Source organism: Martes martes, assembly GCF_963455335.1.
Source record: "Martes martes genome assembly, chromosome: 3".
Taxonomy (NCBI): Eukaryota; Metazoa; Chordata; class Mammalia; order Carnivora; family Mustelidae; genus Martes; species Martes martes.
This window is the reverse complement of record NC_137890.1, coordinates 154,132,394-154,160,283: the sequence shown is the minus strand read 5'-3', so window position 1 is coordinate 154,160,283 and position 27,890 is coordinate 154,132,394. Positions and strand designations below refer to the sequence as shown.

At 50.1% G+C, this 27,890-nt stretch overlaps 1 protein-coding gene across 5 annotated transcripts in view; it reads left to right on the top strand.

Moving 5' to 3' along the window:
* Nucleotides 1-27,890, top strand: part of AGAP1 (ArfGAP with GTPase domain, ankyrin repeat and PH domain 1) — a gene marked incomplete at its 5' end in the record, with an annotated part of 507,381 nt that overhangs the window by 204,158 nt on the left and 275,333 nt on the right. For all 5 annotated transcript variants that reach the window (XM_080798886.1, XM_080798889.1, XM_080798885.1 and 2 more), the window contains one exon: nt 2,461-2,595. In XM_080798886.1, coding sequence (XP_080655012.1) covers nt 2,461-2,595 — 135 coding nt within the window. The remainder of the gene's footprint in view (nt 1-2,460; nt 2,596-27,890) is intronic.

The following is a 27,890-nucleotide window of genomic DNA, read 5'->3' as shown; positions in this document are numbered from 1 at the left end:
CATGACCCGAGCCGAAGGCAGAGGCTTTAACCCACTGAGCCACCCAGGCACCCCTGCCTGGTACTTTTGTGTGGGCTTCGTGGGATGCTGGAGGTGAAAGGTGGGTCAGGTCATAGATGGGGGACCCTGAGCTTTCCCCCACGCTAGGTGTTTGGAGTTGGAGGCCTTATCTAAGGGCGGGAGGAGTGTCTCTGCGAGACTGTGTGTTCTCTCCGGGTACAGTCAGGGAGCTGCGTGAGGGTCCACAAGTGGACAGGACACTTGTGAATGAGGCGGTTACGTGATGTTTGTTAAGCTCATTCTGTTTTAAAGGCTGCAGATGATACCGATTTAAGGGAGGGGCCCAAGCTGTGAACAGGTGCAGGGTTACAGGTGGTATGAGAGATGGGGCTGGTATAGCCCTGACTGATGTGTGGTACGGGTGCAACATGGCCACGGAGGAGATGTGTTGCTGCCCCTGGGAAGTCCAGATGAGACAGTGGGGCAGGCCTCTTGCTGAGGAAGCTGGGCTGCGGGACTATTGGGGACCCCAGGTCAGGATAAGCTGGATTGACTCTATGGCATGTGTTTTCCACATTACACCAGAGCATTGAAAAATTACAGATTTTGACCTGAAAACTACCGTTTTCTTAAAAGATGCATGCACCTTTAAAAAATACTTCTTTTCCTTAAGTGTTGTGAAATCCAGGTCAGATTTATTAGTCTGGAAGACAAGAAGACAGGATGGGGTGGTGTTTGAAGAAATCCCTGTAGGGGACCTTACCAGGGAGTGTTCTAGAACATTTATTGAGGTGGCACAGGCCATTGTCAGAGAAAGAGGCCTGAATCAGAGTTAGTCTTGATTTCTCTATGGGAAACTGTCAGGTCAGGCATATACCATGAGATAAAAATAAAACAGGAAGCAAGAGAAAAATGGGGGAAAAATGAATAAATTATTCCCTCAAGATGCCACTTTTTCATACTTACAAAAGTAAATGTCACATGCATGTCCTGAGCCCAAAAACAAACACTATTTATTTATTTATTTATTTATTTATTTTTAAAGATCTTATTTATTTATTTGATAGACAGAGATCACAAGCAGGCAAAGAGGCAGGCAGAGAGGGCGGGGGGAGCAGGCTCCCTGCTGAGCAGAGCCTGATGCGGGGCTCGATCCCAGGACCCTGGGATCATGATCTGAGCCGAAGGCAGAGGCTTAACCCACTGAGCCACCCAGGCGCCCCAAACACAATTTAAAAAGTGGTTGCCATCTCCCTGATTTCTGCTGTGCTGCTGCTCTTCCTTTGACCAGTGGAGAAAAGCCTGTCGGTGGATCTTTGTTTCAAGAGCCGTTGGCATTTTCCGTTGTGCAGGACCCTCAAGCCTATGAAGAAAACGTCACAGGACAAAAAAGTCCCTGAAAAGTGACTGTTGTCTCACACCTCGCTCCTAACAGCTTGGCCTTTCTCTGTTGGCGTGTGCCAAGCACGAGAAAGCATGATGGGATGGGGTCGAGGCATCTCGGACACTTGAGCTAAAGAAGGCTGGTTTTTCTTTGTTTAGGGAACTGGTGGCAGATGCCCCACACCTGTTTGCTACTCAAAACGTCCCCATCTGTGTACAGATCCTGCAGGAAATGGGTACACCCAGGACTGGCTCTGTTAAGACCTCAGGTGGTTCGCAGCCCAGTGCTTGGGGCCCTCCACCAGCCTCTTCACTTCCACTCCTGCCTCAGCCTCCCGTAAACACACCAGGTGCTTGGTTGCCCCCTGCCCCAGGCTCTCCCCCTTCTCCCCCCCACCCTGCCCCCAGTAGTGGCTGGTTGGCCTTTACCTCCTTCCTGCAGGCTGCCCTGAACATCCACACTGAGCCCACTGACCATCCGTGTCCTGCCTGCCTGACTCGGGTCTTGCGGCCACACTGCATTCACAGCTATTCACGTCCCTGTCTTGTTCTCTGACTCTCCCCCGGCCAACCTGGTAGCCCCTCTGTGGGAGTGCCGAGTTTTGTCTCGCTCGCTGGGCATCCCTGAGCCTGGAACAGGACCAGATGCCCAAGGGCAGCTCTGTGGGCACGGACTGAACGGGTATGTGTTTACACCTGCAGAGTGGTGCTGCTGGAAGGCAGTGAGCAGGGTGCTGTGTGCACCAGACGCCACCTGCCAAGAGCGAGCATAGGTGTTCTTTTCTCCTTTTTAAAGTATTCTCCTCCAGAGCCACGTTTAACTCCTAACTCCTCCTTTCCGGGCATCTGTTTATCTCCGTTTCAGAAGCGGGATCCTCTGAAATACGTGTTTACAAATGATGACTCTGCTGAATGTTTGAGATCATTACCTGGAGGATAAACCAGGTTCTGAAAACTCCGGTTCTTAAACACATTACCTCCCTGGAAGCAGGGCACAGGTTTTGAGCTACTTGGAGACTTGAAGTGGCAGGAAGTAAGCGGGGCTGCTTACGGTCACCGTGTTGCTGTCTGTTCCAGATGCCATAAGTTCCACTAACCCACGGGTCATTGACGACGCCAGGGCGCGGAAGCTGTCCAGCGACCTGAAGCGCTGTACCTACTATGAGACGTGCGCCACGTACGGGCTGAATGTGGAGCGGGTCTTTCAGGATGGTGAGTGCTCCCGGCACAGCCGAGTCCCCTTCCCACGGTGCGGGGTCCCATCGGCGGGCACGCGGGCCTTGGTGCAAATCCGGGGGCCCCTCTGTGCCGAGGTAGTGCTCAGCGGCATGTGGTGGTCCACAGGGAATCTTATGTGGCATGCTCATGATGGGACTTTCTGTGCACGGGGTGCGACACCGCCCACGCTTACTTCTGCACGTGGTGGGTCACATGTACGCATTTGCCATTTCTTCTCCACCATACCTGCTCATTCTTAACCCCAGCACATCTCTAAAAACAGTCTAAAATATTTGCTGTTAGGCTTTGGGGAGAATAAACCAAAAGACAGTCCAGTTTGGGCCAAAAAAAACCCAACACTAACGCCACATTTAAGACTCATGGCTGAGAGCCAGCACCACAATTTAGGAATTGTTTCTTTGTTGCTGAATTCATTAGTGATCACCCACCCCCAGAACGGCCAGGCAGCAGAGTGGAAGCCCTCCTGGAGAAGCACAGGGCTTTTACAGGGCAGAGACAGTCTTGTACAAGATCAAAGTGGCGGGCTGGGAAGAGGGAGGGGATGGATGAGGACATGGGGGAGGTGGTGGGAGAGAGGGAAGTGTTGGGAGGGAGGAATGGTCTCTGGTCTGGAGGGGTCGGGAAGGTCTGGGGGAAGGTGAGTCCCTAGGCCTGAAGGGACAGTACTCCCTTCAGAGGGTCCTGATGTCCACGGGGAGTTGTGGGGAGTCACTGCCAGGCCGTCCCCCTGGCCCCCCATCTGGCTGACCTCTGTGGTGGCAGAGCAGACCACCCGAGCTGCCGATCATCCCGGTCTTGCTGGCCCAGACCCCGACAAAGACATGTTTCTGCCAGGGCAAGCAGTAATTACATGCCTGCATCTCCGACCTCCCCAAACCAGGCAATATATGCCCTTCTTCTAAATGTCCAGATGAGTTTTCAGATGGAATTGGAGAAATCCCATACTTGGACCATTTTTAGGACATTTCATAGATTGGGTCCTCTCCAAACCTTGCATTTTCTTCCCTTTTCCACAAGAGCTGGTCCCATTCTCAGCTCACAGCCTCCTTCCCTGCACAGTGGCCCGTCCTCCCCCCCCTTCTCAGCCCATGTGCCCTCTGGGTCCTCCCCGCCTCCCCAGCGCCTGTTCTGAAGCAGCGGTGTCCTGCTGAGGAACAGCACGAGGGCCTTCCTCTTTTGGCACGCATTTACAACCCTCCTCGCCATCCCCCTCCCTGCTGGAGCCCGTGATGGCCCGTGCGGGCCGTACTTACGGCACCTCTCGTGCTTAGGGCAGCTTGCGTGTTCACCTGTGAAGAGCCGTGCGCGGAGGCTCAGGGGTTTCCGGGGGTGGGGAGGGGGCGCCCCGCGGGGCAGGCAGCCCAAACCTTATGGGGTTACCGCAGATGACGGCCGCCAGACGGGGGCGCACAGGCCGCTGCTGGCCAACCACCTGTGTCTGTGTCCCCTCGGGCGCGTGGGTGGGCTGCTCTGGTTGCCGCAGAGGCCGGTGCATGTCGCCCCACCAGGCCCAAAATAGTTCCTCCCTGGCCCTCTGCAGCAGCTTGCCCACCCCTGCTGGCGGTTTTAGGAATTTTATCTCGTGAATGAGCTGATTCTCCACAGTGATTGCTTTACGTGTGCATTTATCGCAGGCATGAACTGTTCATCAATAAATGAGCTCATACGTGTAATAATCGTAAGAGTTGGTCCACAGTAGGGGATGCCCAGGTCCCGTGCTTCCCTGCCCTGCCCCCGCTGTGTATGAGGGAAAGCACCAGCGAGGGGAGAAGAGGGAGGACCTTTCCAAACAGCGTTACTGTATCCTCTCCCAGGGCTTCTCCTGCTGCGGTTTGACAAAGCACCTGAGTTTTCACAGGGCCAGGAGATTTCCAATACATTTTGTTACTTCTTATTTTAGAAATACTGCATTGCTGTTAAATATTTGAACTGTACAAAGTCAGAAAAGGAAATAATACTCATGGTACTACGGTTTCTGTGACTATTATGATTTTGTCTTTAAAATATTTCTATTTATATGAAGATAAGTTTTAAAAATAAAATTAGGGCTTACTCTGCATGTTCCGTAGGAGGATTATATCATTTTGTGAAATCATGAGCTCTGTAATTGTTTTATCTGTGATAAAAGTCATTGCTGACCAAGTGGGGACTATGCTCAGTATTTAGAAGCCATGAACAGTAACAATCCATTTAAATCCTTAAGGAGAAAAGAAACCTCATAATGTTTAGAGTTTAAAGAAATCAAGGCTCAGAAAAATTACGGAACTTAACCAGAGGCATCGGGTCTGGATGGCGTGCCTGTCTTGGGACCAGGAGCCCAGAGCCTTAACCGTTCTGTCATTAAAGCCGCGGTGATGTGGGTCCTGCCTGGTCCCCTGGGGGAGCCTGGACAAGGGTGCACAGCGGGCTCCCCACCCGCTCACAGACTCAGGTCATTCAGATTTCTCAGTGGACTTTTCTGGCTTCCTTTATGCCTTAGGACTTGCTTTTGTTTATGTGCTTTTTGTATCTTCGCATTATAGAAAGACAAAGAATGAGCATGTGGTTTCTACGTAACATTTAACTTACTCCTGAAAGGAGGACATAGGCCTGGCTCTTAGACCAGCCAGATGCCCCACCCTTGCCCCTGCCCCCACCCACCAGGCTTACTGGTCGACTGGCTCCCTGAGTTTATTTTTTAAGATGCCAGGGACTATAGTCTTTGTTCTTTAACTTGGAGTTCTTAGTATCCTGAAACTGGAAGACAAATTGTGAAATTAATGGAGAAAGAGAATGCTTACTTTTCTTTCCAGGGTGTAGTTCTCACACGGCTCTTGGGAAGGAGTCCAGGACACAGGGTCTCCGTCAGCCCCGGGGGTGTCCAGAGGCTGTTCGGTGGGTGGATGCCCTCACCCAAGCAGTGGCCTTGCTTACACTGAGTCTCTGGTTTGGGGTCGAGAAGAGGGGATGGTACAGGGGGAGGGCCCCTGCCTCGGCGAAGTGGAGGGCTAGTGCCCAGAGATGGAAGCTTGCCCCTTCCCCAAGGGTGGAGGGCAGGTTGTGAAGGACCAGGCTGCCTTCTGTCACCTGCTCACAGTGGTGCTGGATCATCGTTGATCCTGTTCCTAGCTGAGTCCGTGTGGCTCATGAAGCAGAATGTCTGGCCTCCACGAGGGTGTTCCTATAAATAAGATTCACCTGCTGAGAAATCACATACTCCCCAGTTCTGCATCTGGGCTACCGGGCCTCATATGGGCGTGGTTACCCATCTGTTTGTCTGTCTGTCTCTCTGGCTGGATTCGCAGAAGAGCCCTGCAGGGAGCTCCGGGCCCCACAGGCTGGACCAGGGGATTGAGGCAGCCAGGGCTGCGTATGGCCCCCCACCTGCCATGTTTCTCCGTCTGTCCAGTTCTGTGCAGCTCTGGTCACCGCCGGTCATGTCTACGAGATTAGCTTCAGGCTTTTGTAGTTTTAACATTATAACGGTGATGTCCGTGGTTGGCATGAAATTTTTCAAAAGTCCCTGGTTATTTGTTCTCTTGGCCTGGATTCCTGAAGGCCAGGATTACAGAAAAATGATGTTCACTCTCTGCAGATATTGTTTGTCTGGTGCTAAGATTTTTATTCAAGAGAAGGTCCTCTCGCTCTCTGAAGGAACCAGCCAAGTGGGAGAATCTCTTGCGGTGAGCACATGTTTCCTGCCACTTTAGTTGAGTGTCTGGGTAGGGAAAGGGGGGTCGTATTGGTGATGGGATGTTTCAGCCGAGGTAGGGACAACCTAAAATGAATATAACTTAGTGACAGGAATAAATCCTTCCCCTAGGCCAACCCATGCTGAAGGGTAGTGAAGAGCCACGTGTGGAAGTGGTTGGAGGGCCCCTTGGACCGTTTGTGTGTGCTATCTTGAGAGGAAAGGGGACACTGACTCCCCATGTTCCTGAAGGGACATTTGGAGTTTTAGTTCCTTGAGGTTGGGTTCTGAAAATGATGAATTCTCCTCTCTTTCCAAACACGCTTAGATTTCTCAGCCTACACGGAGTGTCCCTGTTTATGGCCTATTTTGTTTTGATGGCAGTGATTGTACAATGGGTATACGAGGAGCGTAGTGATTTGGGTCATAGTGCAGTTCTCTTTTTCAAACTCAGCATGATGTAGAAGCAGTTTTTTGGTGTATTTTGACGTTTTGTGAAGTAGAACCAATAGACCCCCTAAGTGTTTGGGGAGGTATATTTTATAATTTTTAAAAATTACGTTATCTGACTGGTGTGTGATGTTTTAAAGATATCTGATATATAAAGAAAAGCGGTTTCCCTTTCATGTGGAATGAGTAAAACCTGATGGTGGTACAAAATATTTAATTTTCCCTTATCCAAGCTCCTTTATGACTTTTTTCTCTCTCCCTCCCTCCCTCTCCTAAAATGAGCGGATAAATACTTGTATTGTAAAACAGCAGTGTTTTATATACAGGTCATTCCTGTTATGCATCCTGACACCAGCTGTTTTTTTACAGAATGTAATACTCTTACACATAAACTCTAAAACTGTCATCACTTGTTAAATCCGAACTGAAAACATCCTATTAGGCATTAGAGCAAGCTTTAATTTCTTGTCTTAAGCTTGTTTTCATAGGATGGTAGGAAAACTGTATACAGCATTTCGCTCTGACAGTAATTGTTCAGACCCGGTTGGGATCCGTATAAGCAAGATGTAAATCAATTACATGACACTGTCTGTCTCCCTGACCCTCCCCGAGATGGCTGGGTCTGTTCTGTGTTGTTGAGAGTACCTGGGTGGTTGATTGATCTCCCGTGGAAGACCGCTCACCCTAAGATAGATGTTCTACATTACTTCCATTAAAAAGAGACCGTTCGGTTTGAGGTGCTTGAGGGTGGGGAGGCTGGCCGGTCGCCTCAGCAGGGTTCTGTGCACTGGTGGCTGCTGTCTGGGCTTCCTGGTGATCATATACTTGGTGCAGTGTCCTGCAGTGCGGGTGTGGGCCTATTCGAGGAGGATCCGCGGCAGTCTCTTAGCATGGCCATGCCAGCTCTTTACATGTGTGCTGTGGTTCACATTCTGGAAAGCACCTGCATAGAAGCCATGCCTAGTGTCCCCCAACCTGCGATGGCTCACCCACATGTGGATGCCCTGTGCTGTCAGGGCTGAGCCTGGAGAGGCTGTGTGAGTGCCCCAGAGCTCTGTGGTATGTGGGGGAGCCTCAGTTTGCTTTCTGTCCTTCACTTGCAAGGACTGATATCCTAATGTACAAAGCATCCCATTTCACATGAAATTCTGCAGCTGCTTGGTCCTAATTACGACCACGTCCCGCACAAGAGTAGCTGTATTAATGAGCCCGGTTTGTACAACCTAATTGCTTGTGTTAGAGCATCATTAAATGGGAGCAGTCTCCAGGGGTTTTGGCCCTGAGTGCTGCGTCACCCTATTCCTTTCCGTTTTGCTGACGCCGCGGTCTTTGTTTGTGCTGTTAAAGGATACAGCAATTAGGCCTCTTCTGTGCTTTCTCGAAACCAGCTTAATTTTCATTGTTGGGGTGGCCTATTTTATTATTTGTTTTGTTGCTGCTGTTTTTCTCTTTATTGTGTTAGGGAGGAGACTGGAGCCTGTCATTTGTTTTTATGTTTGTGTAATTCTTTTTTCAAAGGAGTTCTTTCAAAAATAAGATTTTCCGCATTGAAAAGCAAGCCATATATATGTGTACATTGGGCATCTCATATATATGCATATATATATGTATATATAGCCAGTGGAGTCATTTAGTATCAATTTATTTTTTTTATCATTTGTAATAATGACTAATATTTATGTCACAGTTTACGGGTTTCTAATGGACGATGGTAGATCTTAATAGGCCCTTTTTACAGCCAGCATCCAGCCTGCGTGTCCTTTCTGTGCACGGTTTTCTCCATATGCCTGTGCCCATCACCATCCCCATGTCCCCACCCCCCCCCCACTGCCCTTGGCGTGGTGTGTGCTCACTCCCCGCTCCTCTTTGCACTGAAAGGTTGTACATTCAAGATTTCATGGGCAGATGGATACTTTATGTTATGACGGGGCAAACAGACTTCATTATGCTTAAATTACACTTTATTTGGTTAATATTTTAAAACTTCTAAGAACAAGGATGACACAAGCAAGTTGCCTCCGTGTGGCAGAAGTAGGAGAAAGGCTCCTTTGACCGCTGTTGGTGAGTCGTGTAAGATGGGCTTGGCCCCGGTTTGGCGGCCACTCTGTGGTTGTCATTAAACACCAGTGTCAGTGGCTGTCACCACTGGGCAGCTTCTAACCTGGTCGGTTCCTGCAGAAATTAGAATTTGCACGTTGCCTCCGAGAGAACCATGAAAGAACCATTGTTTGTTGCCTCTCATTAAATTGAAAAGATACCTATCCGGTGTTGACAGTAAGTAGACTGGGTTGAGCCCGTGGGTGGGGAGGGAGGGAGTGCGTGCAGGGAGCAAGAAGGTGGGGGTCTGGGCGGGTCTTTCTGTGCCCTGTAGTCTGGTTTGTGTGTGGATGGGAGAGTGCATGCATGGTTCACCTTGGTTGTTTTTAATAAAACATGATGTTGTTGGTGCCCTTTGTGTGTGCATCTTTAAATTCAGTGAACTTCTTAAACCGGAGAAACTTTCTCTATGAGCAGGGTTAGATCACAAAATGAAATAGTGAATTAATACCAAAGCTAAAATATCAGCATTAGCTGTAGTAAGCCATATTTTCAGAGGCTCAAAACCAAAACCAAAACCAAAAGAAAAAAAAAAAAAAGCCCTCTTGAGTTGATATTTTTTAGGGGGGAAAAAAAAAGTTGGTTGGAGTTGAAAGCGTGTTACAGATGAGCCGGCCCTCTGGTGGCCGCCCTGCCGCCCAGTGTTCGAAGCACAGTTGACAAATGGGGGACGTGTTGAGGTGGGACTGACAGCCAGGCTGTACATGAACATTGTCAGGATTCATGTGAGAATTTGTTGAAAGTGATGACCCTGACATAATCCAAGTTTTTCTTAAGATATTAATATGAATTGGACACAAGCATGAAATCAGCTTGTTTCTTGTTTGGAGTCTCTCTGTGTAGAAATTTCCCCTTTTGAGAGTTTCTCTCTCCATTGAACTGTTCAGTGGCCCCCAAATCTGGACATTTATGAGGGTCTAAGTCCTTTGGATGTGAGCCGATCTGCTTGCTGTCACCGACACAGGTGAAAGCATTCAGCTAGGGGAATATCTCAGTGGTGGGTGTGATTCAGACTTTGAGACTGCAGCTCCCGGCCCTGACAACTCAGAGTCAGGTGTGAAAATGGGTAGTTCTTAAACTAGTGTCTGGTGGGGCAGAGAGGACCCTGACATTTTTTACTCTTTCCAGAATAATATCCAAAGAAGTCATCTTAAAATCCTGATACCAAGGTTGCTGTTATCACAAACAACAGGGGACATTGAATAGTCTTCTGTTTCACAGTTTTGTAGACTGTTCTGTTAGGAGAGACTGTGACCGTCTATGTAAGTTTCTTACCCCGAGTCGGAAAGGTTTCCTGACGCGCTTCCCTTACTGCGACCGTGGGTGGGCACCACGGCTGGCCTGTTCCTATAGAAGCTGCTCTAATGCCCACCCCACCGACATGAGATCAGTAAACACACTATGCTCTGTTCTGATTTTCATGTGAAGACTCCTGTCTTCTGCTCATAGAATTAATGTTATCAGCGACACAGAAGACGGTGTGCTCATACTTCCCTGTGCCGTGGCATTGTAGCTGGGCCTGCCCCAGGATTCTGTTAATGACTTGAGCCAGCTTGAATTAGCTTGATGTATCATTAATGCAGACAAATGGCTTTTATTTTTGTTCATAATCTGTTCATAATGCCACGCCATTCTGCTCTTCTTAATGTTTTTAAAATGATTAAATGGTGATGTCCTTTTTGACCTACTTAACCCTCCCCAGCCTCTGATCAACACAATATGAAAATATTCCTTAAGTAGGATAGTCAGAAATTGTTATACTTCATGGCTGGTGTTTTCAACCCAGTTTGAAGTCTTCTGTTTATAACATTTTCCCCCTAGAGAATACAGACATAGCCAGATTCTTATGGCCTCCCCCTCACCGAATACTGTCCACCGTTGACAGGGGTTAGCAGCACTATTAAGGTCAGTTCGTCAGAGACAAGGAGGAGTAACCCTCCAAGGAGGGAAGTCGTGAAAGTCGTTAACACCAGAAAGTATAGCTTTCCCCTATGGAAACTGATGTTTTTGAGCGCTTCTCAGCAGTGGGGGGCTGGCCAGGAGCGTGTGGGGGTCCAGCTCGGAGCAGACACTGGGCATCCCTGGAGACAGGCTCTGAGATCTGGCATTGGCTTGTAGGGTTAGTGCAGAGTCACTGGAAGTTCTCTGAAGAGAAGATGACCCCCTGAACGGCTGGATGGATCTTCCCTGATTTAGGGAGAAGGCAGCTGTGAGGGGTGTGGATCACACACTTGTTTGTCTAAAGAAAGAGACTGTAGAAACTGCTGATGACGAAATGGGATTGTGTGAGATAGGCTAAAGAAGTTTAAAGAAGTAAAGAAGTTTGCTAATTTGAGAGAGAGAGAGTGCGCCTGGGGGTGGGAAGGGTGGAGAGAGATGGAGAGAGAATCCCAAGCAGAGTCCCTGCTGAGTACAGAGCCTGATGCAGGGCTCGATCCCAGGACCCTGAGATCACAACCTGAGCTGAAACCAGGAGTTGGACACATAACCAAAGGAGCCAGCCAGGCGCCCCTAAAGAGATGATTTTTAAAGGATGGATGTGAAATACAAACGTAGAAACCACCCATCACACCACCCCCCACTGGCTGTTACTGTTAAGGTGTGGGCTGTGTGGCTGTGTCCATTATCCGGCCCTGTGACATGGCACAACCACTTTTTCACATCAGTACTTTCTCTACCATGTATTTCCTCATTTTTGCATTGCATCCCCTTGAGTGACTAGAAATACTTTTTTGGCTCAATCCTCTATTAGACATTGAGGGGATCCCCCCAGTTATGTGTTTGTTTTAGGATCAGTGCCTGAGTGGATGGCTCTTTACCTAAATATTTGTCTCCATCCTTAATTCTTTCTTTAGGAGACAGCCCTGGAGGGGAGACTGAAGGCTCCATGGCTCGCGTGACCTCATGGCTTTTGGTCCTCGACCTGTAGGCATTCTTTGGGGTCATTCCTGCCCTCAGTTCTCCAGTGGGTGTCCTTTTTCTGTATCCTGGTCACACTGGATATTTTCAGTTTAAAAACTTCATCATGTATAAAGAGAAAATAATAATTCTTTAATTTGTTTCAAGTATTATTTTCTACCTGTTAATATAAAAATAAGCTCGTCGTCCATAGTCAGGCATTTTGTTAAGAGATGGCAGTCAGTGCCTCGGGTGGGCCAAGGTCTGGTGTGTTGGGTGGCACGTGGGAGCAGGTGGGCCTGGCTGCTCTTGCAGATGTGGCCTTGGTGCTTCTGGTAGATTCTGCACAGCTGGAGCACCCCAGCTCGCCATAGGGCAACGGCCCAGAGACCGTCCCCAGTTCCGTGTGTAGCCATGACCTTGAAGTGGGGTTTCCTTGCACTTCATCCATCCCTTCTGACTCATGGTGCCACCAGCGTGCTGCCTTGTGTCGCCTCCGAGGCAGACCCCTGCAGTGGTTGGGAAGCGGTGGCTCCTGGCTTTTGGACCTCCCCAGAGCTCCAGGTCATGTCGGTGCTCTGGAGGGCTCAAGGGACCCTGGAAACAGAAGCAGTTCCAGAGAGGGGCCATGCCCCACACACCCCCCCCCACCCCTGCTCTCCGCCCTGGTCACGGGGCCTCTGCTGCGGCTGGGGACAGTCCCTCCGCAGTGGGGTCCTGACGCTCAACGCACGTCTCCCCTTTGGTGGATGTAAAAATCCTATTGCATTTATTTCCTGTTAGGAATGTCAAAATCTGGGAAGCGCACAAAGTCTCTGAAAATCAAAGACCTAAAGCACAGGCGTGCATTTTCCCCACCCCCCCACCCGCATGTCCTGAGTGGGCTCTCAGGCACAGGGGTCTCTGCCCAGGAAGGGGGAGCCCCAGTGTCAGTAACGGCGTGGTGGCCACGTTTTTCCAGGCTGTGTTCAGCCACAGCTCCGGATGCCGGGGGGGAGCGGGGGGCAGACCTGTCTAAAGGAAGAGAGAACTGGAAAAGAGTTCGGTGGGGGACGGCTGGCTGGCTGCTGCGCGATCAGGCCTGGTGCCGCGAGTGGCGCTGGGTGGACAGCACCCCAGCGTCCCTTCCCCCCAGCTGGGAGGTGGCGCCCCCTTGAGGCGCGCTGCAGCTCTCCCTTGTGCGCGATGCGCCTGCAGGGGGCGCTGTGATTCATCGCCCGCCGAGCTGCCGGAGCGGCCGCAGTTCGAGGAGCATTTCTGTAGGTGATTTTTGGAATTTCAGGAAGCTTCCTCCCATTTTACTTTGTGCGTAAACCATAAGAAAAGCGGTGTTGCAGTCACTTGGATGCTTAGGAAGTTAACTCCCGTTCCTGCACAAAGATCTCTATTAAATGACATACCGGGGTGTCTCTTGCATTTAAATTCCTTTCTCGCCTGAACTACAGACTTGTGGAATGTCGAGTCTGGAAGGGTGTGAGACCCCGGCTAGCTCGGGGTTTGCTTTCCAGCCCAGCCCAGGCCAGCCCGCCAGAGAGCACGCTTGGTCACAGAGCAGGAGCTGCACGGTCGTACCTTTGTCTGGAAATGTTGAAAGCCATGGACTGCGTTTTAAAATCCAGTAGTGAATGAAAATGCTCCTGTAAGTTAGAATTCTCTTAATAAAATTAAGCCAGGCTGCCACTGAGGGGTTTGGGGTTAAACGTGACGCTGTATTCAACATATGAATCATTTCTGATTAGCTGTGGACTCAACGCTCATCTGCGCACCTGCTCTTCTTCCAGGAGAATGGTGGAATGTTGGAATGTTGGATCTCTAACGAGGTCTCTGAGATTCTTTGGAAATACGGCATAAAGGAAACCTTTGCTTTCAACCACTTGGTTTTGTAATTTAGTGAGAAGCCACTAGGGGGCATCAAAAGAGCGTGTGAGGATGATTCTGGCCGGCGCATTTTTCCCTTTTGCTGTCACTATGGAGAATACAGACATAATAAAACTAACATAGTAGTTTAAGAGATCATTTAGACCTGTAATAAGATACACTCCATAAAGTGTGCGAAGTTACTGGATCAGCAGTACAAGAACACAGAAGTAAAGTTTCGTCATGGGGATGGGGAGGAGGACAAAATAAAGATGAAATGATACATTCTGTGGTGACAGGGACTCACATCCCTTCTTGCTTTTTGCCTTGTGTGTAACTTTAGAGAAGATTCAAAGAAAAAGTAACAAAAGGTATGCTTTTTTAAGCTGGCATATAGTAATAAACAGACTTATTATGTAGTACATCATACTCTTAGAATTCACCAAGTTTTGCTGGTCTGATGACAGCCAAGGTGTCTCCGACGCCGGGGCTGAGCAGGTGGCCATTCAGGGCTGGGGTGGAGCCTCTGCCATCAGCCTCTCTGCCTGGCCCTCACCTCTCCCTGCAGGGACACTGAGGGTTCTTCCTGTAGTCCGGTGTTGATGTGGAGGTCAGTGGTGGAATCAGGCTGTTGCCCCTGGGCAGAGGGAAGGGAGTTGAACAGTTTGAGGAAATGTACAATTCTCATAGAGGCGAGCTGTGGCCCTGGGAGTGCTGCCCTGTGGAGGGTGCGGAGGTGAAGGCGCAGAGGACCCTTCAGAAGGCTCGCATCTGTGGTGTCTCCGGGCTCCCAGCACTGGGCTAGGGGCACATAGAGAGAAGAGTCCCGTTTCTGGAGTTTGGATTTTTTTTCTCCTTCTCTGTTTTCCTAAGGTTGAGGGCTTTTCTACTGTTTTCCATTGATTTATTTTTTTTGCTTTTACCCTTTATTTTCTCCCACTACATAAATTCCAGTAGAAATTACAACATTTCAGATCATGACTTTTTTTTTTTTTAAAGATTTTAAGTAATTTCTACACCTAACACAGGGCTGAAACTTACACCCCCGAGATCGAGAGTCACATGTGCCACTGACTGAGCCTCAGATCGTGACATTTTCAGTTTCTTGATGTGGCCAGGGGGCCTTACTCTACTTCCGGTGCCTCAGGTGAGGAACCTGTCAAGTCACAGTCTTTCCGTACAGATGGTTTCTTTTTTTTTGGATTACGTACAGCTGGAGCATTCAGAATCAGCAAGGAAGTAACATCTAGTTCAGGAGCGCTACAGTTTCCAGCCCCGGGAATGGTGTCAGCACGGGCAGAACCCCGTGAGCACCAGGAGGACTGAGGCGCGCAGGGCAATTCCATCCATCGGGTGAAGAGCAGCGTCCGCCGTTGGGGGGTGGCTCTCACAGACTGTGAGAAAGGTGTTTGCCCAGCCCCTGAAGATGCAAATGCTGGGGGCACACGTAGGTGGAGCACTGGCCCGGGTTCTGGGTGCTTCGGCTGCGCTTAGTGGTCTGCATTCAGCCCTTCCACGGCAGTGGGTGCTCAGGACCCGCGGGAAGGGACCCCAGCCCCGAAGTGAGGTGGCTGCCCACCGCTGTGGGGGAGCCCTTACTCACCAGGGCTGCAGGATGAATTTTTCTTTTTTTAAGAACAGGGAAAGCCTGCTCCTGCAGTCCAGTTTGAAAACCATTGCTTTCCTAAATATGTCCCTGATCACAGACCTCAGCACATAGCCCCACGAATCTAGTCAGTCAGAAGGGTGAGGGAAAATTCCCAGGAAATAAAAACTTGCTGGTGATGGGTCTGTTGCTGGGCCTTCCCCTTCCCCAGGCTCCTTGGGCTGCTCCTGCTGGTCCCTTAGGGTTGGTGTTAGGGGGAGAGCCGGGGAGCTCCATGCCTTTGTTTTGTGCTTTGTCCTAGACAGGCTGTGTTCCCAAATGGTGATTAAAGAAACGCAAGCAGGTAGCTCTCCCAGCTCATGAGCCTGTGCAGCATGGAAACAATTAGGAAGCCCTTGAAATGAACTGATATGTAAAGGAAATCTTTCAGCATAATACACAGTGAACATGACTGCTGTAAAATCCGATGGCTCCGGAGGGAGGGACAGTTGAAAAAGACCGATCAGATGAATACGGGCAGCTCCACGTGCCACTGCTCCCCGGGTCAGGTGACGGTGCGGAAGCCCAAGCAGAAGGTCTGTTCCCAGGCTTCCCGAGCTGGTCAGGGACGGAGGTGGGGAGGGAGCTTGTTTGCTGCGGCAGGGGACCAGCCCGGAGAGGCAGGAGGGCATTGCCCTCAGCCGCTAAAATAGCATCACATCCTTGGAATGGATTTTGCTTTTCAGAATTATGGTTCATGTCTGTTTCTGTTAAAATACACATTGATGTATATTTTATACGTTATCTATTTACGTGTACTTAAAGGTGTTTAGTTTTTCTCATCAGAATAACACCTGTTTATTAAAATACAGAAAACTAGGGCACCTTGGTGGCACAGTGGGTTAAGTGTCCGACTCTTGATTTTGGCTTGGGTCATGTGTGATCTCAGGGTCCTGAGATGGAGCCCTGCGTTGGGCTCTGCGAGCTCAGCAGGAAGTCTGCCCGGGATCCTCTCTCCCTCTGCCCCTCCCTCCACTTGCACACATATGAGCGTGCTTTCTTTTTTTCTTTAAAATAAATAAAATCTTTAAAAAAATACAGAAAACCATAAAGGAGCCAATTAAAATCATCCGTGATCCCACTGCCTAGGAATAAACATTTTATTGAATGTTGAGTCGACTTTCAATACTTTTCAAATGGAACTGGGACTTTATTCTATGTCCTTTTAAATAGCCTGCTTTAAAAAGACCTAAGAATAGTTACTGTGTTATTTCATTTCCGCTAAAGCCTCCGTTTTTATGACCTCACTGCATTCCTTTTGGAAACTTGCATGTGCTAGCCTGGATTTACCAGTCCCAGAGCCGGAAGGCTGGTCCCGAGACTCCCCTTCCCCAGATCGGTTCTAACCCTTGAGTGCCTGTGGGGTGGCAGAAATGCCCTCTAGCTGCTGAGAGCGTCTTAGATTCATACCTTTTGGATTGGGTGTGGTCTGCTGGGACCTTCCCACCCAGAGTCCCGGGTGCACAGGGACATACTCCTGGGTAGGCCTCTGCCTCTCCCCACCGTGTGCATGGGCCACCTCTCCTATCCCTCGTCACCAGTGACCTGGGGGCTACAGGCCGGCTCTGGGTAGACTTGACCACCGGAAGTCACTGGCCTGAAGACCTCAGGGTCCATCTCTTTGGTGTAGATTCCTCATGGGAAAGAAAGAATTGATACCATTAAATATGTATGTTAGACAAAATTTACAATGGACCAGATAGGCCCTTTTTGCCCCACGCCCTTTTCTGGTAGATGAACAGAACTAGGCCAGATTCTGTAAAGATCCATTTCTAAATCTCATGTATTCATTTGTCCAAATATAAAGTCCTTTAAAATACAAGATTTAAAAATAAAATTGAGGCTTAAATTGAAGGGCAAATCTTAAAACACTCAGAATCATTTCAGATTTGTATTAAAACTACTTAGAAAAGCTGGTAGATTTGGTTTAAAAGAACAGCTTTGGTAGGTCATCAGCTAGTGTGAGGATATTAGTGTTGGAGCCGTGGCCTGAAGCGGTGTTGGGGGCTGAATAAGCCGTGTGTCCCCCCACCCCGCCCCCTTGCAACTAGCACAGCCTCGTCCCTGGAGCCTGCGAACGGTCCTGAAGCAAGAACCAGGGACTTGCAGATGTGGTTAAGGGTCTTCCGATGAGGGGGTGGCCCTGGGTTACCGGGCTGGGCCTTGCAGGAGGGAGGCAGAGATGTGGCTGCCTACAGAGAGAGCACCCTGTGAAGGTGGGGACATGAGGATTGGGGTGTCCTGGCCCCCGGAAACCGGGTGAGACAGGCAGTAGGTTCTTGCCTCAAGCGTCTGGAGGGAGCACAGCCTTGCCAGCACCTCAATTTCAGCCGGCGATCCAGGTCTGGACTTGGTCCTCAGCCCTGGACCAGAATGTCTCCTCCAGCCTGTGGGACCTGGCTCCAGCAGCCCCCTGAAGCTACCACAGATGGAAGGAGGCAAGGTGACCCAGGAGGGAACGGGTGAAAGCTCAGGGGGAGAAATGCATCTCAGCTCTGCCCAAGGTGTGGGCTTGAGGGGCTGCATGGCTGCCCTGGGCTCCAGGAGCTGACCCCCCAGCTGTACCTGTGCACACCTGTAGCAGGTGCATCACCAGGAGCCCACGGGCCGGCCCTGTGACTGCAGCCTTGGTGACCACAGTCACAGGACCACATGAGCGGCTTTCCAAGGCAGCTGCCCTCGACCCAGGGGAGTGGATGGCTGTGTGCTCACTGACAACAGGGAGGTGGGGGGAAAGCCTGCATCTGGTCCCCGCCCCAGGGAGCTCAGGCCAGGGACGTGGGCAGCCCACCCGCTGGCTGTTTACTGCAGCTCCAGTACCCTCATCTGGGTCTGTCACCCCTCGTGTGGCCAGGGGTCTCCGTGGTTCCTGCTCCCCACTCCTCATGCCACTCCACCCTCCCATCTCGCCATGCTCATCGGTGACCTTTCTTTCTGAATCCAGAGGCCAAGTTCAGTTCCCATGCTGCCTTCACCTAGTGGCCTGGACTCACACGCACCCTTTCATTCTGTGACTCTGGACCCACCTGTTTCATTTCATGACTCAGGGCGCCTGCTGTTCCCTGGGTTTCTTCTCTGTGCAGCCTCTCCGTGATGCCCTTCACTGAGACCTGGTCCCAGGCCGCCACGTGTCCCTTGGCAGCAGCTCCAGACGGATCCAGACTCATGTCAGTGACATGGGAGATGTAATTAAGGGGCAAGAAACTGTGGGGTTTCTGCCTTGCAGCAGCAAGTAGCGGGGATCAGGCTGAGCCCCAAGGCAGGTGTTTGCTGAGTACAGTGTGTCCATCAGCCTGCTTGCCGCATGATACCGGACTCCTGTCCAGTGCCCAGGTCCACCCGGCACTGACCAGCTGGAGCAAGGACCAGCCATACGCTGCCCAGCAGCCTCCCCAGCGCCTAGCCCCAGACTCTGCCCCAGCTAGCCTTTTCAGATCAGAAAATACATGTTTAAATTAGTGCAGCTGGTGTGGCAGGCTCTGTGGACCATTAGGAAAACATCCGCATATGAGTCTTAGAGTCAGAACACGTTCCCATTTGAGCTTTACTCTGTCTTGTATTTTATCATTCAGCCTTCCCGGTTTCAAAACCAGGGCCATGGGAGATGAAGCCCATATCCAAGGTGTTAAAGACAAACCACAAAGCTCAGGCGGGATTATTTAGCTGTTGTATTGAGAAGGTAGTTGAAGTCAGAGACCATCCCAAGGCCCAGATGTTTCTTGTAACTTTGCCAGTGACAAGACAAGCTGAGCCATTGCTAAGCACGTGACTCACTGAGACCCTTCAGTTCCTCTTAATGAACTTCCTATTTTAATTCTGGAGAGACAGCTGTGACGGAGTAGCCGTCTGCCCCGAGGCACGTGAAGTCAGCGGATGTGGGAACGAAATCTCATTTTTTGCTGAGTCAGTCCCCGAGAAGCTATCGCCCTGGGTGCCCCTGGACAAAGGTAGGGGCAGCGGCAGAGCCAGGCTCCATCTGGAGCTTTGCTTGCGTGACGGGTCAGCAGCTCACTTCCTCGGTTTTCCCAGCTGTGAAATCGGGATGCCTTCCCCTTTCCACTTCTTCTAGGGATGCCCATAATAACCGAAATACAGCTGTCCCTTGCTTCAAGGACTTGGAAAGAAAATGCCTGCTTGTCATAAAGTAGCGGAAGGCCTGGAAAGGTGGCATGATTCTGAGCAGAAGCTGTCCATCAGGAGATCCATCCGCTTGGCATAGACTGAAGGAGGAGCCGGGAGCAGACGGGCAGAGGCCGCCCTCGGTCAGCTCCGCACCGAGGGCGGAGGTAGGACAGAAAGCACTGTTTGTAACCAGCTTTCCCCCCGCGTGTTCCGGAAGCAGGTTAACTCAGTATCAATTCCAGCCTGACTGCCGCATTCGGAATGGCTCCCCAGGACCCGTAAAGTGGATGGCGAATCCCGTTCTCCCCAGTGCCATTCCCTGAGATGGCCGGGTACTAAATGAGTACTGACCCTGGTTTCTTTTCTTGTATCTCCACACCCACCCCCCCCCGCCAAAATGTCCTGGAAATATTACCAAAATGCCGCAGAGAGGTGTTTTTTTTTCCCGCTTGAAGGTAAATATTTATCTCACCTGCTGGTCAGTTCCACCAAGCTCTGTTTCTGGGGGCTCTTAGCAAAAATAAGCAGCGTTGACAGACTAGTTAACCTGTTAGTCCTCGAGCAAAACCTGGCGTCCTTAGTCTGGCTCACGCTGATAGGCGACCTTGCCATGAAGTATCCAGGTCCGTGAACTTACTGCGTTAAGTCTCAAGAAGAACATTCAAAGCATAGCTAGCTTTTCTGGAGATACTATGCACGTGTGTCCCTCCCACCCCCCAGCAGAATATGGCATATGTCTAATGAGGAACCCACGTCTGAAAAACCTGTAGAACAGAAATGCAGCCGTCCTGAGAGTCTGTGGTGTTACCCCATTCCTCCCTCCCCCTGCCCACCGCCACCACCACCAACCGGGGAGAGGGCCGGAGTGCTTGTGGAGATGGGGACAGGCTGGTCCAGGGTGAGTGGTGCTGCAGACAGGGGCAGCGTGTGCAGGGTGGGCGCCCCCCCCCCCAGCCGCGTGTTGCTCCAGCGCCCGCTCCCGGTCCGCGCATGGCAGGTAGGCCAGTGGGAACATAGGAACCCAACCCAGAGCCGTGAGGTGTGCAGCCTGAGAGCCGCTGATGGTGGAGCCACCGAGGACTGAGAAACGAAGCATTGAAAGTGGAAATAACGCCACTGCTCTGAGATAGAGCCGCTTTAAATGCAGTAATTAAAGTAGCTGCTAGGCTGCTCCCAGTTCCCTTCGCTGCAACGGCCGCCTTTATCTTTATGGCGGTGCTTTCATTCCAGTTGTGCGCTTCTGCTGGTGTTTTCAGTACAGTTTCACCGTAGAAAACAGGTGTAGCTCGAAAGTAATTATAACCACTTTTCATCCTGTGGAAAAGCAAGACTCGTGAGATGTGGGTGCCGAGGGAGAGAAACCTGGGAGGTGACGGAGCCGTGGGACAGTCCTTCGCGCCCCTTCCTCATGTCTCCCGGCTGGTCCTTGGGCCCTGGGAGCAAAGCCACCAGCACCCGGAGGAGGCCACGGTTCATGTGTGGGAAGACGCAGAGCTTCCGAGAGCCCGACTGGTTTTCTCATGGAAAGGATTCCTTTCATTAAAGGAATTAAATTTAATTCTGGGAAAGGCAGAGGGGAGGTTCAGGTAGTGGGGATGCGATGGTCCTATGTTAGTGCTTTGGGGGGGGTGGGGGCAGAGAAGGCTGTGTCCTCTGCCAGCAGCCTCGTGGGACAAACGAGGGAGGTCAGGGTGTGGGAGCCCACACACAGATAGCCCCGCCCCAGTTGTCCTCCTCCACCACCAGGCATGGAGCTGCCCGGTCCCCCTCAGTGGGAGGAGACTGGCATCCATGTCCCCTTTGTTTGGTGTCCTGATGCCTGACATTAACAGTCATGAGTGCATTTTAAACCAACAAAGATACAGTTTTACTGGGAGAAGAGTAAAGACCATTCTTTAAAAACCATGGGTGTCATGACGTTCTTTACTCTGGAACAAGAAAAGCAGCATCTTCAGGACAGGATAAGCCACCATGGAAAGTTCAGGAAGGCTGTCCTCCATCCGCCACCAGCACCCGGGTTCCTCCGTCCTCCAAGGGGCAAATACTTCCTAGTTCCCGAGCCAGCAGGGCTTTGTCACCCTGCTTTCTAAGAACAAGAGTTCAAGGTGGTCTGCTCCAGCCAGATCTTCAACCCACTGGCTGTACTTGGTGCATCCTGGATTTCCCTGGGGACCTGGGATGATGGGTGAGCCACGGTTTGGGCTGAAATTGTACATGGGTGTGATCAATCAAGAAATTAGTCTCCTAGAAGTATCTCAAAGACAGAAAACTTTTAGAAATGAATTTAGGAATTTGGGACATTAATTTTCTTCAAGGAGGTGCTGTCTGTCCTTGCATGTCATACAGACATACGACCCAATTTGAAGACCGCCTCTGGATTCTCTTCAGGCTTTCAGGTTTCCCAGTGCCTGGGATTGCTGCGTGCGTCTGCTAACTCTGGTCCATTAAAGGTTCTCCTACAGTGTTTTCTGAGTTACTTGGAAAAGTATGAACATGGGGCTCTGGACCCTCAGGAGACTGAGTTTCGTTTTGTTTTGAGCACATACTGGACTCGAGATCCTCCTGAGAGCTGATTTCACTTTCATGAGCTCTGCAGGAGCAGGGAGTGGATCTGTTTTGAAATCTGGGTCACAGCGTTTGGCATATGGGGACTTCTGCACAGATATGATTGGAGAAGAAGGGGACTAACGGGGGGCTGGTTTGTAAACCCCGTGGCGGTGATGGTCTTGCTTCCAACCCGCCTTCTGAATCCAGGCAGGGCGTCCTACCCCCAGTCTCTCTGTGGCCTAGATCAGCACTCACATAATGCCTTTCCTGCTTAGAGGCCTAGGCGAGTTGCTGGCGCCTCCTACAGTGGTCTCCACGCCTGGTTGTGACTGGTTGTGATGGTGAGCTGCTCTCTGGGAGGGGAGGATGGCCCGGACCCTGCAGAGAAACAAGGAAGTGAAGACAGATTTCCTGAGCTCTTCACATGGGAGAAGGCAGATGTGGAACAATCCAGAAACACTGCTGTGAGAGTTCTGCCCATCCTTGAGCCCCCAGCCCCCTCTTCCTCATCAGCAGATACCCTTGCTCCCATCTTTGGGGACACGCAGAAGCCGCTGTTTCAGACGGGACACTCCCCAGTGTCCTCCTCCAGCTCCACTGTGCCCTGAGCTGGTGATTCCTCAGCCGCTGGCTCCGACCCCTGACCGCACCCTGCCGTGGCTGCTCTGTCGTTTTTTTTCCCCTGCTGTGGCTGCCCTGCCGTGGTCGCTCTGTAGTTCCCCTTCCATGGCTGCCCTGCCGTGGCTGCTGTTTCCTGACTCCCCTTCCGTAGCTGCCCAGCAGTGCTCCTCCGCCGCAGGTCACCTCGCTGGCCCGAGACGCTTCCACATGCAACGGCAGACACAGACCCTTCCCGAAGGTCGCCAGCGGCGTCATGGCTGTGTAGACACCCGTCCTTTTGAGAAGGTCCATGTTGGAATGTTCAGGGCTGGGGGTAATGACATCTCTGACTTAGTTCATTCAGTTAAAACAAATAAGGCGAAATACTTGCGTGTGTCGGATGTCGATGGTGGGCATGTAGCTTGGCTGTTCAGTCGTATTACTACATTTTACCCTATGGTTAAAAATGTTCCTAACGCAGCAGGGGCTTGGGGGCAGGGCTTTCCACGGATCCTCCTGGCTCTGTCCTCTGTCCGCGCTGACCCAGCCAGCATCGCGTGGCTGTGTGACAGGCGTCTGGGTCCCCGCCAGCTGAGCTTGACACTGACTCGTCCACTGTCCACTTGGCATCCCGTGGGTATCTGAGGCGCTTCTGGCTCAGCATGTGGCCCTTCCATGTACCCGATACTCAGACAGCTGAGGCACGTTCTGACTCCCCTCTCTGCCTTCCTCCCTGTGCCCTCTGGTCATCAAAGTGTGTTGGTGTAACTGCGTGGCTGTGTGGTCACATGTCTCGAGTGGCCCCATCCACCCTGCACCAGGGCTCCCACCAGTCTGTATACTTTGCAGGTGTCTGTCCCCCAGTCCTCCCAGTGTGGCCAGGGGGATTTTTAAAAAATTTTTTTTTTTTTTTTTTTTGAGAGAGAGAAAGAGCATGAGCGGGGGAGGGTCAAAAAGAGAAGCAGACTCCCCACTGAGCAGGGAGCCTGATAGGGGACTTGATCCTGGGACTCCAGGATCATGACCTGAACCAAAGGCAGTTGCTTCACCGACTGAGCCACCCAGGTGCCCGCAGAGGGGCTTTTTAAATTCATGTGTAATTAGAGGCCCTCCTGGTGTCTTTTCAGACTCCCCGTTGTGCTGGGCGTGGAGACCCCAGTCTGTGTGGAATCTGCATCCGGGCTCCTCTCCTTCCCTGGGGCCCTTGCTTTCCCTCAGCTCCAGTGCCATTTTCTCAGAAAGGGCTCTTTCCTCCCTCGTTTAGCTCTTAGCTGGAAACCCCAAACACAGGGCGGCCTGCCCACTGCTGCCCCACCTCTCCACCCTGGAACTGGGCAAGGTGCTGTGTCCTCAGTAAATGAGGGGACAACAGGGCACCTGCCGTGAGTTGGTTATGCCTAGAGCAGGTCCTGACAACGGAATTAGGGGCTCAGCAAGCTTAGTGATGATCATGATCTGAGTGGCATCCCCATGGGAGTGGGAACCGTGTCCAGACTGGAACCCATGGCCCCAGCCCCACACTGTCTCCCCTGACACCATGGTGGTCTTTCTGATGTGGCATATACAGATGAGGAAACTGAGTCACAGAATGGCTCAGTCTGTCTCCAGAGGTCCAGGCCATCAGTTGCAGAGCGGAGTTGGGGACTGAGGTATCTGGACACCCGTGTCCCTCCCTGTTGCTCTCAACACCTTTGTTAAGGGGTCAATAAATTCGAGAATCCGAATGGAGTCATTAGCAAAGAGTCCTCAGGAACTTGGTAAATTGTCGCGAGAGAACTCGGGAGAGGAAATCCTTACAGAAACATCGAGCAGCTGGGGTTTTTTGAGTAAGGGCTTAGCTGAAATGTAATTCACCCGCCGGCAGAGCTACCTGTCAGAGTTGGGGTTTTCGTTTTTGGCTTGGCTTTTTGCCACAGCTTCCTTTGGGGTGTTTGTAATCCGAAAGCTGATTAATACGGTTTACTCTTTGTGCCGCATGAGATAAATATTCCTCGTCCTAGCTTGTTCTCCTGAAGCTCTTTAAGGAGCATTACCGGCTGCCCTTGACCCTGTCAGAACTCTGGCTTCCCTGTGGTTTTCAAGCGCGCCTGAGCCGGAGCTGCTCGGGGGCCGCTAGGTGGCAGCACTGGCCCGGCCAGAGCGCCCGCCGGGGGCTTCCTCCAGGTGAGGCGATCTGCCTGGGAGCCTTGCAGGCGGAAGGTGCGGAGTTAATGTGCCACGTCAATTTTAGTTTGAAAGATACAATTAATTCGATTAGGCATAAAGTGGACGTGATAGGAAGCTGGAAGCCCAGGGCCAAGGCGCAGTCAGCTACTGGAGTGTCGACCTCCACCCAGCTTCGCCTCTGGAGCGAAATCCTCACCAACTCTTCTCTGAGCGTATGGTTCATAAAGTTCCCACCGTTATGGAAAAATACTTGCATCGTCGGTATTTCATTAAGGATTGAACTGCGCAGTCTCATTAGGGAAAACTTGATACGGCTGTTCCGTGAGGCTCAGAATAAAGGTGTTGAGAGAAAGAAGGTAGCAGGTGCCTCTGGGGGCTGTCTGTCCCAACCCCCTCGCCTGCCGTTTCTTGGTACAGTTGTGCTCGATTTTATTTCAAGAAGATGGTGGTGGTGGTGGTGGTGGTGGTGGTGGTGTGTGTGTGTGTGTTTTAACAGCTTTCAAAGTAAGTTGAAGAATTTAGGCCTACAAAAATTAATAGCTACAGGTAACCGCAAAAGATATTATTGGCAGATGCAGCAAAAAATATATTTCCACAGAAAATTGGATTTTGCACATAAAACTTAGTAATACTAATAAAGACAGGTCATTACCAGTTTTAAGCCAAATAAGCAAACTCAAAGAGATCCGCTGTCGGTGTGACTCTTGGTGGTTTTTTATTTTTTTTGAGAAGTGTAAATCAGCTTTAGTATAGCAAGTACACCGCGGATTTGCTCAAATCATTCCTACCCCTTCTGACGGTGGGGAGAGTTGCTCGCGCCGAATAATTTACAGTCCTGTGGCAAGGTATGTTTATATTTAAGCTGTGCAACGGTGTAGCTAATGAGAAAGATAAGAAATTTATAGTCCTTGGTGATTGATAGGATTACTGCTTCGGCATTAATTGAAATCTGAGGGATCACAGCTGTGGGCTTAAGTTAGGAGGAAAAATTACTTCAAGTAAAGGAAAACTTTTAGCTATGCATCTGAACATTTTAAAGATAATTTTCCTGCTGACAGTATGGTTGGTGGTAGAAACAGTTGCTCCTTGCCAGGGCGTGGGTAATTACACAGAGATAATTATGGCATTTCCTTTGTGACCTCCCTATGGTGTAAGTGGTTATAAGTGTGGAAAAAAAAATTAAATACCGTGGAGTTTTTTAAATGGCTTTAAAATTTTACATGTATAATAATAAAATTCTCTATGGCTAACTCTTTGCTAAATATTCTCTGAAATATTTAAGATGGTAGGGAGGGAAAAAAAAAGGCCCATACTAATAACGGTAGAGGCAAGTCTGTGCTATTAGTCATTGCCTTAAAATTTCCTCTGATTGTATTAAATCGGGGGATGTCCAAAGTAATCTCACAGAGCTTCCCTGCCTGCCACTTTTAAATGCACCATTCTTGTTTAAGCTCAGTCTTGTGAAAATGTCTAAATTTTCCCATTAAGTGCTTAAAAAGTAATAAAACTAAAGTCATTAGCCTTCACTCATCAGAGCTGTATCAGGAGAAATATTCTTTGGCGCAATAAATCTGACCAAGGGTTTGACATTCATATCCCTTGGATTCATTCCCTGGAAATGGCCATTTGAAGGTAAATTGCTTAAGTAGGGCAGTTTAAATTTTTAATACAATCTTATTGTAACTGTTAGCAAATGATTAAAGTGCAAAGGGGCCTTATATGTTCTGTAAGATTTATAATAAACGCTCTATGATGCCTTTTCTGGGCTGAGTTATAGATGTTATGACAGCTAAATGCGTAGAAAGGCCAGAAAGTCTCAAATGCAGAGTTGAGTCTTTACAGGAGACTAAATCATGCTTTCTGAATGCAGACATCTTTCCGGTGGACACTTGTTAGTTCCTGCGTTAGTGGTGCTCAGGCACCTGCCAGCTTGCTTAGGACAGGTAGCACACAGTGCCCCTTAGAGTCCACTGCACAGCCAATGGCAGCGGCTTTGAAAATAAAAGAACAGCAAATTACTGTTCCCGTCACCAGTTTGCTCATGGGATGCAAATTAATCTTATCAGATGTCTCTTTCTCTGACAGAATGCCTTTAATTTATGACGCGTTCTGGCCTTTCTTTTGCACAATCAAGGAGGCCGCCAGCTACCTGTTCATGAATCGTAGCCACTGCAATGCTCTCCTTACTTTCTAGACCCAGGGATGCGATGAGATTCCTTGGACTGTCAGCTGTCCAGCTGTCATGTGTGGATTTGACGTTGGAAGGCACGTGACTGGATGGCAGGACTGGCTGTCTCTTGAGGGCCCAGCTGAAGCCCAGGAGAGCCCCGGGGATGGGCAGGGTGGCCTCGTGGACAGACACCAGGTCAAGGTGCAGAGCCGTGAGAGTGTCCCCTTCTGATTCATGTGCACATGAATCAAAGCCGCTGCTGGGTGCACCTGTGATACGTTGGCAGGGTAGCTTTTTTTAGCTACTATACATCTTATATTTCCCCTCCTCTTTTTTGATGTATTTTTGCACGTCAAAAGACAAATCTGTTTTAAAGACAATACTAATATATTTTCTCATTTGCATTATATGTTTTTGGGAGGAAGGTACTGAATACCCAGATTTTCTCAACTTCCTTTCACGTGTTAATTTAGCATAGTAAATCTCCTGGGCAGAAATTTGTCTTTTACCAGGCGTCTCTTACACAGGTGTATTTTGAGTGTCTGCAGTGAAGAGAGAACATTCCTTTTAAATTAGTGTCCTTAATTCCTGAGATAGATATTAATGATTTATTAACTTGTACACATTTGAGTTCTTTTTATCTATCCATGTTGGGTTTTTTTTCCCCCTTAGACTGAATTCCCAAGAGCTTCACTCGAAAAGCTTGTCTGTAAACAGATTTCTTGTTATCAGATAAAATGTGAGGTGTAGCAGATCAGTGGAGGAACTTGAGACCCCAGAGGAGAATCGACCTTCTTTAATAAGTAGAAGTCACAGTCGCTTCCTTTCTCTTTAAATGGTATGGAAGCAGCAGTGTTGCAGATTGCATTTTCATAGTTTTTTGACCCTAAGATAAACTGGTGCCGGGCTACGAAGTAGGGGAGCCTTTTGCTTCCGTTCTTCAGGGTGGGTTCCGTGCCTCCCTCTGCCGTCAAACAGATGGGAGGGGACTGTGCTCAGCCGGGACTGCCGTCACTCGTGTGAGTTGGTAATCTCTCTCTTAGACT